We start from the raw sequence: 13,659 nt of genomic DNA on the forward strand, positions 1-13,659 counted from the left end.
TGGCCAGAGGAAAAGATGTTTCTTGTCGATGTTCAGGATTTTAAACAGGATCTTTATTTTGCTGACTGCAAGTCTGGAGGCTTGATAGGTCAAATAGAATAAATTTGATAGTAGAAGGTGATCAAGTTTAGCAGTTTCCTTTGAGAAGTGCCTTTTCCTTTAAAGGTGACAATTGTGAGTGATTTTTCTAGACCATGAATCTTCAAAGACAGCAACATGTTTGCCAGTAGGAACTTGCTGCAATCATAACTGTGGTGCCATTACCTCTGGTGCTGATAACCGTCATAAAAGGTTTTGGAGAATCCTGCTGTAAATTTATTTAATTTGCTCACTTGTGGTAAGAATGTTGTGCAGATTCCCTTCTAGAGATTACAGAATGCTGGATAGAGGGCAGAAATTACTTAAGACAAAAAATAGAAGGAACAAAAATTCAGCTAAAAGTCAAAAAGACAGCAATAGGCTTTTCCATACACACTTCTCCCCCCTCCCAAAAATGCATTTAAAAATGCCATACAATGTGTTGGGGTAGCCTGGGGACTAGGGAAGGCTTAATATGGGGCCTTGATGAATGCAGATAGCCTTTCCAGTGCTTCTGATTGCATATCTGAATTTATGCAGACGTCTTGAGCTGTCACAGTTGAACCATAATCTGCTTTGTCTTTTAGAACAACCAAGAATTGGAAGGTCAAAAAATTACTTTAACCTGCACCCCTTCTCTTCCTTTGAGTTATGTGATTTATTTAGCTCTTCTTGGGAATACTCAGTGTAGCTTTTGTTCAAGGTTTTAAAATGAATTTGTTATTGTAACGTTTTGTAAAGCTAAGTGAACATTATTAACATTTACCCGACAACACTCTTCTCCGGAAGAACTGGAGTAGTAGTCTCAAGTTTGTAATTTCTGTGATTGCTTTTTCTGTGACTGTATTTTTCATCTTTCCCTTCCTGTCTCAGTTAGGTTTGGCAGGAGCAGAGATTGTGGTTTCTGTTGCAAACAAGCACAAAGACTTCCTTTGTGTTGTTTGTCTTCTTTTGCCTGGCTTGTGGGATAAGCACAAGTTACACTGATGCTGTTGGAGTCTCAGTATGGTGTGTGAGATTGAGGAGTGTGGACTGCTTCAAACTCTCTGCAGCTGTTGGTGCATGATCCTGATTTTAATTGATTCTCTTATCTCCCTCAAACTCCGGGCCCACCCAAATGCACTAATCTGTTAAAATAACCCTTAGGGCTATCCCTCAAAAGATGCATTTCAGATCAGGCTTAAATTGGGGGGTTAAAAATGTTGATACAAAATCAAAACTAAAGGTGTGATTTATGGCTGCCAGTGTGTTAACTCCATTACTCACTGCTGAAATACTGATGATTAAAGTTTACATGCTGATGTGGCATTGGATTCTTCTAAGAGCTGATAAACAGTTAAAATGGAGTGACAGATTAAAGAAATTCTGAGTGCATACCTGAGGAACAACAATGCAGAACTTTTAGCCTAAAAAGTAATTGCTATAAACACTAGATACAGCAAACAAGTTAACAACAGTAAACAATTTAACAGATCTTGATTAACAGTAAAGTAAGTAATTTGACATTTAATTTGAAAAAGGAAATGGCATTTGCAAGAAATTAGAAGGGGCACAAGAAATGAAAATCTTACTGTGTAAAAGCAGTGTATTGAATCTGACTTTGAACTGGAAGGCATTTGCTGGCCTTGGGCCATTAACATCTGTAGAGCATTTGACTCTTTCAGGACTTGAGTTAAATAGCTTTTTTGAAAAATAAAGCAATAGTAGGCGTGGAGACTTATTAGAATTTTGCATGCATCTAAATGCCAAATGCATGAGGCAAAGCAAAGACAAACAAATTCCAGGCCTACAGTAGTGGTGTTTGACATGTTAGAAATTACTGGTGTCATGCTTGGAAGGATTATGATTAAAAATAAAATAAAAATAAAAATGCAGAAGCTAAATAACTAAATCCTACAAATCAGTGTACCTATGTACTGAAACAGAAGAGGTTATTCACAGGCTGTAATTAGTAATAAATGACCTATTGAATTGATTTTTGGGGAAAATAAAAAAGGAATGGTCCTGTTTCTAGCTATAGCCACGTGCATTCATTGGTATGTATATCAATTTTTTTCATTAAAAGTAATACTTCAGATGGTTAACAGCTAATTGCAGCATTTTACCTATTGCTTTTCCATTGCAAAAGAATTAATCTTGCTTTATGCAAAATTTATATGGATATGATACTTTGAGAATGGAGTATAGAATAATCCTCATGTACTACATTTTTGCATGCATTTTTGCTTGTGATTACACTGCTCTACAGAAATATTTAGAGCTGGAATGAAGTTATATTATCTCTGGATGATACAACTTTTATTTATGAAAGTTTTTATAAACATGTCAATGTGACTAATGTAGTTATGGGACAGGAATAGATTTTAAATTCCACATAAAATCAGTGAGTGAAAAATGATATTAAAGCAATCTAAAGGAAAACTATATTTAAATATTGCCCATTGAGTACTTTGTCACTGGCATGTATCTCCTCTTAGAAGCAATGAATCCATCCATATGCAAATTTAGGTTTCACCTGCCAGATTATTAATAGATTTGAAGTCCTTCCTCAAAGTAATCCTGGGCTGCTTTGTTCTTTGTATAACCCGTGTGCATTGCTCTCAGTGGGATCTGTGGGCAGAAGGCAGCTGGGCAACACAGCCCATGCATATTTTTGCAAAATGGGTGAAGTTTCTTTAGTTCCAGAACATTTTGTTTTAAAGATAATGTTATGTTCTGCTGATGTCAAGCGTTTTTTGACATCATCTTGACATATTGTGTCTCTTTTAATGTGCAACTCTTTCTTAAGAGATAATATTAACATATTTCATTTGAATCGAATCTTATAGTTTCATTGAAAAATGTTCAATAGCTAGTTTTATTTTATGCTGCATGTTATGTTAGAATAGCATAAATTCTTCATGTATTTTGTTCTCAGACACACTAAACCATATTTTTCTTTATGGATCTTTAGAACTGCACTCACAATTATTTCTGCAAGTGCTTTCCATTTAGCTTCAAGGTCTTGACAGTTTACATGAAATTTTGGTCCTCTTGCCTTTAAAAGGTAATTGCACATCTAGCACCTTGCACTTAGCCTCAGTAAGAATTCCTGAATTGAAAACAGGATTTCTCTAGGAAATTTATCTAATATTTATTTAACAGTTTACATTGGAAAGAGCCCCTGGAGGTCTCGTTAAAACTCCTGGTCAAAGCAGAGCAAACTGTAGTTGATCAAGTTTTTCAGTGACTCATCAGGTTCTAACTACCTGGGGTGACTAAGCACAACACCTCTTCCTTGGACTTGCTTTTATACTGGTGTTTAACAGCTCCCCTTGAAGAAAAATTTTTCTTATACATAGTTGTATTTTCTCTTACTGGAGCTTGTGAGTGTCACCTCCTGTCCTTTTTCACTGTGCATCTCTGAGAAGAGTCAGGCTCTCTTTCCTGCCCCCCTCCTGTGAACAGACTTCTTTTCAGTGCCCACTGATTTTAATGACCTGGATTTGTTTCACTTTGTCAAGGTCTCTCCTGTACTACAGGCTTAAAACTGTAGTGGATCTACATTCCCACCAGTGAGTGTCAAACAGAAGGGGGTAATTCCTTTCACCTGCCCTTATTTAAGCAGCCCAGTGTGCAGAGTTAGACAAGTTAGCAAAAGGGAACCCATCAGGTCAAATTATGCTTGTCCACCAGAATTTGTGCAGGGGCATAATGTAATAACATCACTGATGGAAAAATGAATCCTAGAGCATGTAGATAAAACAGTTTTCACTTGAGTTTAAGATAAACCTTGGATTTTTCATACATTTAAAATGATTGCACTAATACATGAAGTTGTGTATTTGTAGTTGTGTTTACCAGTGTGGAGAAAAACTGCAGCCTGAACAACTAATATGACAAGTAATGGAATACCTGAGCTAAATATTTATAGTGACTGAGTCACTATGTTTATTTCTTAGCAGTATTTTTTTTAATAATTCATATTTAAAAATGCTGTACATTTTGAGGGGCAAACTCCTTATCTGTTGAGCCCAACAGTACTTTTTGGGGGATGTCTCCTTATGTATCATTTTAATTGCTGCACTAGCTAATACCAGAGTTGATGGTAAATCCTGATGCTATGATCAATGACTCATTTTTCAGTTAAGCAGGTTCTTTGGAAATATGGTTAGTCCTGCAGGTACCGATGTTTGTTTTACAGTCACTACATTCCTGGCATTTAACTTAGTAGTTTGCGTGAGGTTTTTTTTTTTGGTGCTCCATTCTAGAAATGCTGGTTTTATTTATTTGTTTTGTATACTACCAGCAGCACAGGTGGCCATGTCTTCTGCTCCAAAGATTCACTTAACAGAATTGCTCTGTAGTCCTATACCTTCTCACTTCCAATTTTAACCTAAATTTCTGTGTTTCCTCATTTGGAAGTGGAAATAGAGATAAACTTGAATAGCAATTTTAATTTAAATTCATTGCATTTGCCACCTTATCTTTTCGCTTTGGTTTTTTCCTGAGTCTGACCTTAATAATTTTTTTGGGAGTGGAGTGGAAATTTAATAAAAAAATTGGTGATGTGTTCATTTTGAAAGGACAGTATCCATTAATGAAGTGTTGTAATTGTATATGGCCTTTAAAACTTCAATTTATGCGAAAATTATTTTATAGTTTAATTTGTATTGAATGTTGGGGTTTTATGGTTTTTCAAATTTTGTTTGTTTGTTCATCTCATTTGGTATAATTTTTTAATCTTCCTGAGCACCACTGTTCAGTGATCAGCTGTTTTTACTCAAATGTTTTGTGAGTATATTAGACCCTTTTGTCTTATTCTTCCAAGAGGCATTAAAATGTATTTTATTTATACAAAATTAAAAAAGAAACTAACATTTGTGCTTGTGTTGCTTTATTGCATTGTCTAATCATGAAAATGTAAAAAGATCACATTTGTAACATAATATGTATTCTTGCTTTTGATTTTCCAATTGAATTTGTTAGCTAATATGTTTAAAAACTTGTCCTAATATATATCCTGGGTCACGTATCATCAATATTTCTCCCCACTCAATATTTATTCTAACTTTTTGTTTCTTTTCTTTAATCTTTTTCTAATCCATGACAAAACCAAACTCCTTAGTTTCCATAGCAACATCTTGCAAGGGATTTTATCAGTGTGCCAAATTATCCAGTTTTAGAGTAAGATCCTAGTTTTGCAAGGCTGACATTTCCTCTTCCTGTACCAAGAGGTATGGTATTTCCTAATTATTTGCCACCATCAGGGTTCATATAATTTAGTTTCTACTGCATGCAGTTTGGTACCTTGTCTAAATTACATCTGTAGGCTCCACCTGTAACCAGTGGAAAACAGTAAGTGTCTTCAAAGAGCAATTTAACCCACTTACAATATTGTAAGCACCTATTTAAAAAACCTGTTTATATATAGCCCTTAACAAATTTATACAAAGCACCTAACCTTTGGTGGATAAAAGCATGGCTGTACCTGCAGCACATGAAGAAGTTAAATTTGTCTGTGTGTTGCTGGAGCTTTGCTGTCTACTTGCCAACTCCTTTGCATTACCGTTACTTCTATGATGATAATCACTGTTGAAGGAACGGGATGGTGGCTGTCTTACCCTTTTTATACAAAACTTTGGTGCTGTGAAAAGCAAGTAGGGGTGCAGGGATGTTGTGTGGTTCCAGTGAGCAATATTGCACAAAGGTGCAATTTGAAACATCTGATTTAATTTAACTATAACTTCAGAGAAGTCGTGTTGGTGACCAGTGAGCTATGCTGAAATTGTGCGACATTACTGGAGAATAGGCATGCACTGCCTTGAAAAAACATTGTTTAAAATTGTAGATTTGCACCCCGAAACAGGATTTTTACCCACTGTAGGATCCATATAGTGTATTTTTAATTCCAAAAATTAACAAGGATTTTTTTTTTTTTGTCTTGCTTTGGGCAAAAATCATTCCCTTTAAGTTGTCTTACCTAAGACGTTTCTGATTGTACAGATTTCTGGTTTGACTTTGGGGAAGGTGAGGCTTTAGTGAGGAAGATTTGGCTTTAGTGACATTCTTCTTCCCTACAAGTCTTGGATCTCTCCTCCTCCCAGCAAAATAAAATTGTCAGAGCCGCTATTACTTCAGTGTTATGGTCTGAATTTTAATGAAATATCGTCCTTTAATTTCTACCAAATATCATCAGTATTTCCCCTTCCTATTGTATCATTTCAGGTGTACATCAAAGTTATAGACACAAATAATCACAGGCCTCAGTTTTCTGCTTCAAAATATGAAGTCGTTATACCTGAGGATATCTTACCAGACACAGAAATTCTGCAAGTCAGTGCCACAGACAGAGATGAGAAGAATAAACTGATTTATACTATGCAGGGCAGCACTGATCCCATTAGTCTTAAAAAATTTCGTCTGGACCCTGCAACTGGCTCCCTTTATACCTCAGAAAAACTGGATCATGAGACCATGAACCAGCATATTCTCACAATAATGGTAAGTATACAAGATTTCTTCTGTTGTGAATGACAAGAAGATACTTTTTAATGTTATTTTAGTTTCTCCCTATATTTCAAACTTTTGTTTCTATGTTTAATTTTTACGCACTCTGCAACTGATTGCACCTTGAATTATTACTAAAATCAGGTGAAGTACTGAAGTAACAGTGCTAATTACTGGTGATGTGCTGACTGTTGCAGGTCCGAGATCAAGATGTTCCTGTGAAGCGCAACTACGCCAGAGTCATTGTTAATGTCAGTGACACAAACGATCATGCTCCATGGTTCACCAGCCCTTCCTATGAGGGACGAGTCTATGAGTCAGCAGCTGTTGGATCAGCAGTGCTCCAGGTTACAGCATTAGATAAAGACAAAGGAAAAAATGCAGAAATTGTGTACTCTATTGAATCAGGTATATTCACTTCCTTACGTTTTCAGTCCATGGAACTCGCTGATACTTTTTCAACTGTAGATGTGTAAAAACATATCTCTAAAAAAAAGGGGACAGTGCAGGTTTATGTGCCATATTCTGAGAGATGTATTGAAGACACAGCCTCAGAGTATTTAAAAGAAAACTACAAATATTCATCTCTATCCTTTAGCTATTTATGTTATCCTCTAGATACATTTGGCATATTTTAGTAGTAGGGGTAGAAAAAGCCATCTTGAAATGCTCAAAAGGAATAATTTCTTTAGAAATTACAGAATCATTCTGTTCAGGTCTAATAAATGCATTCCATTTTGGTATTTTAAGTCTTACTTTTTGTGGCATAGGAAAAACAAAGACTTGATGAATAGAGTAAGAGCCTGAGACTACTGCTTCTGTATTTACTATAATGCAGAAGTAAGGAGTTCAAGAATAACTTAAATATGCATGTACCTAAATAGTCCCAGCTTTCAAGATAAACTTTGTTCTGATCGATGCAGCAAAGAAGGGGTTGCTTTCCATACCTCCCTCTGGCTGATTTTAGTAGTGGCACTGCTATCTTACTAAAATATTTGAGAAATTCCTTAAAAGTTGGTCAATTTGGCATTAAGACTCCTTCCAGATGGCAGGCCAGAAAAGAACTGCTCGGTTTTTTAACCTCAGAGTATCTTTCTGACTTTGCCTACAACAGTGAGATTGAAGTGTGGAAATTTTTAATATTAGAATCCGAATGACATTGATTGAGTTTACTTACCAGACAGAAGTGGCTTTTGATGTTCAGTCCATTAAATCTGAATTAATATAAGTTTGCCATTATCAAGGTCCTGAGTTTGTAGACACCATGACTAGTAAAAGATATTTAAATTTCATTTCTTATGTGAAGTACTGCTTTCAAGGTAAAAAAATAATTTAAAATAACAATCCCAGTAACAAACATAAGAGACTGTATATTAAGAGAACACCAATAGGTAAAAAGTTACTTAGTTACTGTTCCATGCAAAGTGATATATGCAGATGCTTTTTTTATTTTACATAAATTGCTCTGTAAAGGATAGAAATTATCTACTATAAATATTTTCTTCTCCAAAGTGCTGTTTTCTTATGAAAGCATACTTTAATACCATTTTAAAACAAAGCTGTGATTATCATACTCTGACAAGACTGAATGTTTTTGAGTCTCTCATAAGTTGCTTAAATTACATGAGATTTTTCTGTCATTTTCTGATGTTTCTAAAAATATGACATTTACTAAGCAGAACACCAACGTCCATGAAATTTTTCTCTTGCCTTTCCCATTTTGTTAGTGCTTGTTTTATGAATGCCAAACAATGGCAAGAAAAAAATGTGTGTGCCTGCAGTCTGGAATTAAGTAACATGCTGTTCTCTTCCTTTCTTCTAGTTTTTTGTAGGAGTAAATGTAAGACCTGTAAGGTTTATTTTATAGGATTGTGGTCTACTGGAAGGTTAAATCATTTTAATTGATATTCTAAGCAAATGGAAGGAACATTTCTTAAATGCTTGTAATGACTGCTTAGATTTGTAATGGGATATTTTAGGAATGCCACTGTGTTTAGAGTCTCCTCCAAAAAACCCAAAAACACTCAACCAAAAAAAAACCCCAACAGTAAAAAAACCCAAACAAAACACAAAGCCTCCTTCTTGCTTACTTGTGTGCAGAACTCAGAAGTTTTTAATGATTTTTTTATGCTGAGATCATGGCTTTAGTAATGTAATTTTTTAGGTAAGTAACATGTTAAATCTTAGTATCTTTAATACATGAGCAGAGTCTCGTATGCCGTGTTCAACTGTGTATTTCAAAATTTGAAGCAAACAAGTGTTTATATTAAATGACAACTGGTTCTTTTCTTCTAACACTGTCGCAGGGAATAACTTGTCTATGTATCAATAGGAAGTTAAGAGAGAGGTAACTATTTGTCCAATTCAAAAAGTTTGTTTTTGAAGCAGTGATTAAAGTAATACTTGCATAAACAAGATTCACAAGGGTTTGTTTCAACCCTTCTTTTTTTCTTACCCAAACCATTCCAGTTGTTTTAGATTATAAAATGTAACTTTTATTCCACTAATGTTAACTCCTGAATATAAATTCCTTTCAGTTGATATTTGTGTTTGCTGAAAGAAAATTTTTTGCTTTCATTTTCAGGCTTGGATGGGTTTGCGAACTATATTTTATGCAATATTTCCACAAGTAAAGTTAGAATTACTGCCAGCTCTTGATTACAGAAAACTTTCCAGACAGGCTAACAAATGTTTATCAGGCAAAACTAAGAAACTTTCATAGTCTCTGTGTTCTGTCTATTCTTTTTAAGTATAGAGCTAAATAAGCAATCATCCCTTAAATTCTGTATACCTCTTTCTTAATTGTTTTTTCTCTCTTCACAGGGAATATTGGAAATTCCTTCCTTATTGATCCCATTTTGGGTATGATTAAAATTGCAAAGGAATTAGATCGTAGTAACCAGGAAGAATACAACCTGATGGTAAAAGCTACAGATAAAGGACATCCTCCAATGAGTGAAGTGACCTCTGTGCACATATTTGTCACAGTTTCTGATAATGCCTCACCAAAATTCACAGCCAAAGAATATTCCACGGAAATCAGTGAAAGTGCCAACGTTGGCAGTTTTGTTGGGATGGTTGCAGCATACAGTCAGTCTTCTGTAGTTTATGAAATAAAAGATGGTAATACAGATGATGCCTTTGCTATCAACCCCAACTCAGGTGTCATCGTTACTCAGAAGATACTTGATTTTGAAACTTTGCCTTTTTATGCTCTAACTGTGCAAGGAACAAATATGGCTGGCTTGTCCAGCAATACAACAGTTTTGGTTCATCTTCGGGATGAGAATGACAATGCACCAATTTTTATGCAGGCTGAATATACAGGACTCATCAGTGAATCAGCTTCAATTAACAGTGTTGTTCTGACTGACAAGAATGTCCCATTAGTAATTCGAGCTACAGATGCTGATAAAGAATCTAATGCTTTGCTTGTTTATCAAATTGTTGAACCATCTGTCCGCCAGTATTTTGCCATTGATTCTAGCACTGGTGCCATTCGGACAGTAATGAGTCTGGACTATGAGGAGACAAATATTTTCCACTTTTCAGTGCAAGTGCATGATACAGGGATACCACGTCTGTATGCAGAATATGCAGCTAATGTTACTATTTATGTGATTGACATCAATGATTGCCCTCCTGTGTTTTCAAGAGAGCTATATGAGACATCCGTTCTGGTTCCAACTTATAAAGGCGTGAAAGTCATCAGCGTAAATGCCACTGATGCAGATTCAGGCATTTTTTCTCAATTAATTTATTCCATTATTGAAGGCAACATTGGAGAAAAATTTTCAATAAACCCTAAGACTGGAGATATAACAGTACAAAACACAACTCAGTTAAGAAGCAGATATGAATTGACTGTGAGAGCATCTGATGGCAGATTTGCAAGCACTGCATCTGTAAAAATTAATGTGAAAGAAAGCAAAGCAAGCCAGCTGAAGTTCACACAGAGTTCTTACTCTGCAACAGTTCAGGAGAATTCCACAGAGGCAAAAACAATAGCTGTTGTTACTGCTATAGGGAATCAAATAAATAGGCCTTTGTTTTACCATATTCTAAATCCAGACAGCAGATTTAAAATAAGCCAGACTTCAGGAGTCCTTTCAACAACAGGAATACCGTTTGATCGTGAACAGCAAGAATCTTTTGATGTGCTCGTGGAAGTGACGGAGGAAAATAAACCGTCAGTTGTTGCACACATTGTAGTTAAAGTCACAGTAGAAGATGTAAATGATAATGCTCCATTTTTTGTCAATCTTCCATATTATGCCGTTGTTAAAGTAGACTCTGAAGCAGGCCATGTTATTCAACGTGTGACAGCAGTGGATAAAGATGCAGGCAAAAATGGAGAGGTGCATTACTATCTCAAAGAACATCATGAACATTTCCAAATTGATCCCACTGGTGAAATCTCCCTGAAGAAGAAGTTTGACCCAGACACACTAAATAAGGAGTATCTGGTCACAGTAGTTGCAAAAGATGGAGGAGACCCTGCATTTTCAGCTGAAGTTAGAGTCCCAATTACAGTTATGAGTAAAGCTATGCCAGTGTTCGAAAAGCCTTTCTACAGTGCAGAGGTACCAGAAAACATTCAGCTCCACAGTCCTGTGGTACATGTACAAGCAATCAGCCCTGAAGGACTCAAGGTGTTTTACAGCATCACAGGTGGAGATCCTTTCAATCAATTCACTATCAACTTCAACACTGGAGTTATAAATGTTGTTGCCCCTCTCGACTTTGAGTCTCATCCAGCCTATAAACTGAGTGTCCGAGCAACTGACTCCTTAAATGGGGCACATGCTGATGTGTTTGTAGACATAATAGTGGAAGACATCAATGATAATCCTCCTGTGTTTACAGAGCAGTCTTACATTGCAGCACTTTCTGAAGCATCTGTTGTTGGAACATCTGTTGCACAAGTGAGCGCTACAGATGCCGATTCTGGAACCAACAGAGGAATTTCCTATCACTTGGTTGAGGATAACAGTGAAAGTCATGACTACTTTCACATTGATAGCAGCACTGGACTCATTCTTACAGCGAGAACTTTGGACTATGAACAAATTAAGCAACACAAGTTACTAATAAGGGCCATAGATGGTGGCATGCTGCCCTTAAGCAGTGATACTGTTGTAACTGTGGATGTAACTGATCTCAATGACAACCCCCCTCTTTTTAGCCAATTGCTTTATGAAGCCAAAATAAGTGAACTGGCTCCTCGAGGACATTTTGTGATATGTGTGCAAGCCTCAGATGCAGATAGTTCAGATGTTGACAAGTTGGAGTACTCCATTCTCACAGGCAATGATCAGAAGAATTTTGTGATTGATAGTAAAACTGGCATTATCACCATCTCAAACCTACGCAGACAGACACTGAAGTCACATTATAATCTTAATGTGTCGGTTTCTGATGGCGTGTTCAGAAGCTCAGCCCAAGTCCATATAACTGTGATCAGTGCCAACATGCACAGCCCTATTTTCAGCCAGAATGAATATGAGGTCGAACTAGCTGAAAATGCTCCATTGCATACTTTAGTTACTGAAGTTAAAGCGACAGATGAAGACTCTGGTACATATGGCCATATCACTTACCACATTGTAAATGATTTTGCCAAAGACAGATTTTATACAAATGAGAGAGGGCAGATATTTACCTCTGAAAAGCTTGACCGTGAAACACAAGCAGAAAAAGTAATTGCCATTAGTTTAATGGCCAAAGATTCAGGAGGGAAAGTTGCTTTCTGTACTGTTAATGTAATTCTTACAGATGACAATGATAATGCTCCTCAATTCCGAGCAACGGAGTATGAAGTAAATATTGGGTCTGATGTTCCACGGGGTACTTCGGTCATTAAAGTCTGGGCATCTGATGCTGATGAAGGTACAAATGCAGACATCACATATTCTATTGAAGCAGAATCTGAAAATGTAGAAGAGAATTTAGAAATTGATTCATTGTCTGGTGTAATTATTACAAAAGAAAGCTTAATTGGCTTGGAAAATGAGTTTCTTACTTTCCTTGTTAGAGCAGTTGATGGTGGATCCCCCCAAAAAGAGTCAGTTGTTCCTGTCTATGCTAGAATACTCCCACCAGAAGTGCCTACTCCAAAATTTTCAGAACCATTTTATTCTTATGCTGTTTCTGAGGACATTCCAATTGGAACTGTGATAGATGTTATCAAAGCAGAGCATAATCAGACTTTAGTATATAATCTGATTAAAGGGAACACTCCTGAAAGCAACAGAGATGACTTTTTTGTGATTGACCGACAGACTGGAGAGTTGAAACTTGAGAAGAATCTTGATCATGAAACAACAAAGTGGTACCAATTCTCAGTTCAAGCACAGTATACAAGTGAAGATTATAATGTTGTTTCCTCGGTAGAGGTAAGCATTCAAGTAAAAGATGCAAATGATAACAAACCCATTTTGGAGTCCAACCCATATGAAGCATTCATCGTAGAAAATACACCAGCTGGAACAAGAGTCATACAGGTTAAAGGAACTGACTTAGATTCAGGACTCAATGGGCAGGTTACTTACAGCTTGGATCCTTCTCAAGAGCTAGACATTTTGGATTCTTTTGCCATAAACATGGAAACTGGCTGGATTACCACTCTGAAAGAACTCGATCATGAGAAACAGGACAAATACAAAATCAGAGTGGTCGCATCTGACCGGGGTGAAAAAATTCAACTGTCTTCTATGGCTGTGGTTGATGTTACTGTCACAGATGTGAATGACAATCCTCCACGGTTCACTGCAGAGATTTATAAAGGAACAGTCAGTGAGGATGACCCTCCTGGTGGTGTGATTGCCATCCTGAGTACAACAGATGCGGATACAGAAGAAACCAATAGACAAGTCTTCTATTATATCACAGGTAAATCTTTTTGGGTAATGTCAGAATAACCATTTGAATGGTGCTGGAATGATGGCAGATACAACTTAATCTTTGGGAAGACTGGAAAGTGTTTGAAACCATAGAGCTGCAAAGAGTGAATGTGTGTATCTTAATATGAATATTAAAAACTTCAGTGGAAAAATGAGTTTTAGCTGGCTTTGTTTCATGTGTGCCTTGCTT

At 36.4% G+C, this 13,659-nt stretch overlaps 1 protein-coding gene across 2 annotated transcripts in view; it reads left to right on the forward strand.

Moving 5' to 3' along the window:
• FAT1 (FAT atypical cadherin 1) overlaps nucleotides 1-13,659 on the forward strand; it is a 102,924-nt gene that overhangs the window by 62,165 nt on the left and 27,100 nt on the right. For both annotated transcript variants that reach the window (XM_083860766.1, XM_083860767.1), the window contains exons 8-10: nucleotides 6,286-6,561; nucleotides 6,765-6,975; nucleotides 9,391-13,458. In XM_083860766.1, coding sequence (XP_083716892.1) covers nucleotides 6,286-6,561; nucleotides 6,765-6,975; nucleotides 9,391-13,458 — 4,555 coding nt within the window. The remainder of the gene's footprint in view (nucleotides 1-6,285; nucleotides 6,562-6,764; nucleotides 6,976-9,390; nucleotides 13,459-13,659) is intronic.

The sequence above is a fragment of the Zosterops lateralis genome (assembly GCF_965231275.1).
Source record: "Zosterops lateralis genome assembly, chromosome: 5".
In the NCBI taxonomy this organism is placed as follows: Eukaryota; Metazoa; Chordata; class Aves; order Passeriformes; family Zosteropidae; genus Zosterops; species Zosterops lateralis.